This window comes from Chrysochloris asiatica, unplaced genomic scaffold, assembly GCF_000296735.1.
Source record: "Chrysochloris asiatica unplaced genomic scaffold, ChrAsi1.0 scaffold00025, whole genome shotgun sequence".
Lineage (NCBI taxonomy): Eukaryota > Metazoa > Chordata > Mammalia > Afrosoricida > Chrysochloridae > Chrysochloris > Chrysochloris asiatica.
In genome coordinates, this window is record NW_006408543.1 from 2731068 (window position 1) to 2735099 (window position 4032).

The window sequence follows — 4032 nt, forward strand, 5'->3', positions numbered from 1 at the left end:
TCTCCTCTGAGTAGTATCCAATCTGTCTAGGTGGGGCTGATGAAAGGAGATGAGGATAGGTCTCTTGTGATACAATAGTGAATAATTGTTATCAGGACTGACTGTGAGGGTTGGAAATGTAAAGGTAGACGTTGTGTAGCACAAGGAGTGGAGTGGTTGACTTTGCAGTCCAGGCGAGGAGGTCTCTGGGACCATCAAGGGAGAAGAGTGGAGTGTGGGACTCTACCCAGAGAAACAGTGATGCCAGAGATGGAGTCAGAGATGATGACATGGAGAGATGGAGCGGCTGGGAACTCTAGACCCAGAGAGGAAGAGGGGCTGTATGCTGACGACCGGGGGGCAGACTTGCAGACCCTTTAGTTATTTGATGATGCATGGAGGGGATTGTAACCATGGCAATGAAATGATGTATGATAGGATGAATGTAAAGCTAATATTCTCCCATATAAACTATCAAATAATTCACAATAAAACATTTTTTAAAAAAAGAGAGAGAAATTGATTAAGACACACCATATCTGAATCGTGCCTCGTTAACATAGCAAAGACACCCCATTTCCAAATGGAATTCTAACAGCTAGTCTAGAGGTTAGTGTTTATAACACAGTCCAATCCATAGCCCCTACTCTTACTCTAATTTGTTCTGAGTATTTGGGAACTTTCTGTTTTCTTACAGTTTCTATCTAACTGTGTAGCCGGGGCTTCGCTTGAGGAAATTACAGAGGAAGAGGAAGAGGAAGATGAAAGTAAGTCAGCAGCCCTGGAAGCTTCATCAGTCAAACTCAAGGAAGGCACCTTCCAGATTGTGGGCACGCTTGCCAATCCCGAGAGCACGCAGCTGGAGTTTGCAATGGAGACGTACGCTGTGAGTCGGGCCCTGTAGTTAGGAGTGGAGAGAGGGAAGGATGTGGGAGCACAAACAATCGACTACTAACCAAAGAGCTTCCTGTCCTGGCTCCAGGAGGTTCTGTGCACAGGGATCTCTGGGTCCAGAAGACTCGCTCCATCCTGGCTCTTCTTGGGAGGCAGCGAGGTTCCCCCTCCTGCTTCTGTGATGCCTCATTTTACACCCATATTACCGTTTCCACATTTTACAATCACGGTGAACTCTGGTAAGTGTCATTCACAACGGAACCTAGAATCTATCAGCATCTTCCCTCACCTTCTCTTACCCAGATGCATCAGGAAAGTCATGTGGTGGGAGTTGACAGACTATGTCTAGTTGTTAAGTACCATTGAGTCAGTTCTGCCTCATAGTGACCCTGTTTAGGGTTTCTGAGGAGCGGCTGGTGAGTTTGAACCGCTGTCCTTTCAGTTCAAACTGACCTTGTGGTCCAGTGCTTATCCTACAGCACCACACCAGGACGCCGACCATGGCTGGAAGAGTCATTAAAGTACCCGCTGCCTCCTACAAGGCCGCCTCCACCTGACAGATGTCAACAGTCCTCCCTGTGAGACACTGAAAGAGCTAGGAGGAGGATGTCCCTCTTCTCCTCCAAAGCCAGCCCCTCCCCATACCTCATCTCCCATCACCCAACCAGCTCTAGTCCCCTTTTAAGAGCCAATGCGGAGGTTTCCTCCTCTAGGAAGCCAACCATGATTCCTAGTTCTCGCCTCCCAGCTGTCATTTTGGGCTCTTTTCCATTGCTGCCTCAGTCATAAACCATCTCACACTGGACTCCAATATGTGTCTAACTGAATCCCTCTGACTACAGCAGGCAGCTTCTCGAGGGCATTTTAACAACAGTCAGTTCTGAAGATTCCTTGTGTGGTGTCGTAGGATAAGCACTGGACTGCTAACCACAATGTCAGCAGTTCAAACTCCTCAGAAACCCTACACAGGGCTGCTGTGAATCAGAACTGACTCGACAGCAGTGAACAGCTGCTACAAGAGCTCCACATGGCACTTGTCTCTACGCCTCCTCCTCATGCTTCTAGGTTCAAATCACAACTGTTTCACTGTCTTCCTCCTGGACGGCACACCTGCGATGCCGCCCAGCCTCCCATTTCTTCTCCTTGCCTGGACCCGGCTCCTTCCCAGGTGTACTCCGGAGCAGAGTGTCCTTCCACATTGCTGCACGGTGGACAAAGTGGAGCGTGGACGCTTAGATGCGCGTTGTCAGAGATCCAGTGTAGATGAGTGCCTGGGAGCAGAAACCAGCTGTCCAGGTGCTCGGATTTGGCAAGGCTTTGTTAATGTCAAGGAGACCTGGTGGTGTCATGGGTTCAGTGCTGGGCTGCTGTCTATAAGGTCAGAGATTCAAACCCACCAACTGATACTTTAGTGACTCTTCTGGTCATAGTCTGTCAACTCCCACCACATGACTTTCCTGACGCATCTGGGTAAGAGAAGGTGAGGGAAAATGCTGATAGATTCTAGGTTCCGTTGTGAATGACACTTACCAGAGTTCACCGTGATTGTAAAACGTTGGAACTCTTTATGGGTGTAAAATGAGGCATCACAGAAGCAGCAGGGGGGATCTCACTGCCTTCCAAGAAGAGCCAGGAGTGGAACGAGTCCTCTGGACCCAGAGATCCACACGCATCTTCCGCCTCAAGGAAAAGATCAGCCATCTGACCTCGGAACCCCATGGAGCCAGTTCTCTGTGCTGTAGGGTCACTGGAAGTGGGAGCCAACTCCATGGCAGTGGGTGGTTGTGCCGTGGTTGCTGAGACCACCAAGACAGTCCTATGGGTCAGTAAGGACTCAGTGGACTTCCCCTTTATTCTGCCACCAAGTTCCATGGTTAGAGAACAAGTCTGATGGGAAATGTCCGGCTTAATGCAACCGGTCAGGGAACAGGAGACCAGCCCTGTCTGATCCTCGATCTGGTGAACTGACGGAACGCTCAAGGCCAGCTTCAGAAATGAAGTGTCTGTTGGTTATCTTCGTCTCCACCCCTAGAGTTGCACTCCTGGGAAATGTGTTGACTTGAGTTGCAAGGAAATGCTAGTTCCCAACACACTGATTACCAAAGTGACTTTTGTCTCGTGTGAGAACGTTTCCTTTTTCACCACTGAAAGTTTGTAGTTTAAAAAGGTTCCCAACTGGCCACTGCCATCCTTACATCTAGAATGAGGCTAGATTAAGTCCATCTTGAGGGTCCTGAAATGATGTGGGCACACGCTGGCACAGAATCTGAGCCACCACGAAAGGCCTCTCATGTTTGCTTCTACAGCTTTCTGATTCTTCTCTCCTGAGAAGGATTGTTGGAACAGCAGCGTGTAGACATGGTCCCTACGATCATAATGCAGATTTCAAGACATTTGTTCTGGGCTTTCTTCAGCTACGTCTTTGTGACTTAAAACCCCCCTGCAGAAGGAAGCCCCAATCCCATTTTAAGCAGAACTCCTACACACGCCTCTCTCACGGACCCCTCAGTGGCGAACATTTCAGTGGGAAGCTATCCTTCTGGCTGCATGTCCAGGTCCCCTTGTTCTCTTTTAGCAACAGAAGACTGTTGATTTTTCTTTCCAGGCCATCTCCCGAGAAGACCTGCTCATGCGTCTGATGGAATGTGATGTCATCATCTACAACATCACCGAGCACCCCCAGCAGGTGGAGCAGGCCATCTGGGCAGTGTCTGGTCAGTGAGGGCCCCTCTCCCATCCATTAGGTAGACACGGACTTGTGGCCACCAACAGGGACACTCCTGACCTCTGGGTCCCCTCAGTGTGTCTGAGTCCATCCATCTCATATAGGGTACCCCCCTCGCGTGTTCGCTGACCCTCCCGATAAGATGTCCTTTTCTACATACTGGCCCATCTCCATGGCATATCCAAGTCTCACCGTCCTTGATTTACACCCACCAGCTGCTCCTTGGAAACCCTATACAGGGTCACTATGAATTGGAACAGACTCAATGGTATATAACAACAGCAGTGTAGCTACAAGGAGCCCTGAGGTGTAAACATTCTGCTGATATTTCTTCTTAGACTCATGTGTTTGCTCTTTTGGGTACATCCAGACCAAAACACCCACTGCCGTCCACTCAGTTCTGACTCATCACGACCCTATAAAGCCGAGTAGAA

At 49.4% G+C, this 4032-nt stretch overlaps 1 protein-coding gene across 1 annotated transcript in view; it reads left to right on the forward strand.

The window, feature by feature from the left end:
- Window positions 1-4032, forward strand: part of AK7 (adenylate kinase 7) — an 86882-nt gene that overhangs the window by 4768 nt on the left and 78082 nt on the right. Inside the window, exons 2-3 of the mRNA XM_006839511.1 lie at window positions 677-865; window positions 3479-3587. Coding sequence (XP_006839574.1) covers window positions 677-865; window positions 3479-3587 — 298 coding nt within the window. The remainder of the gene's footprint in view (window positions 1-676; window positions 866-3478; window positions 3588-4032) is intronic.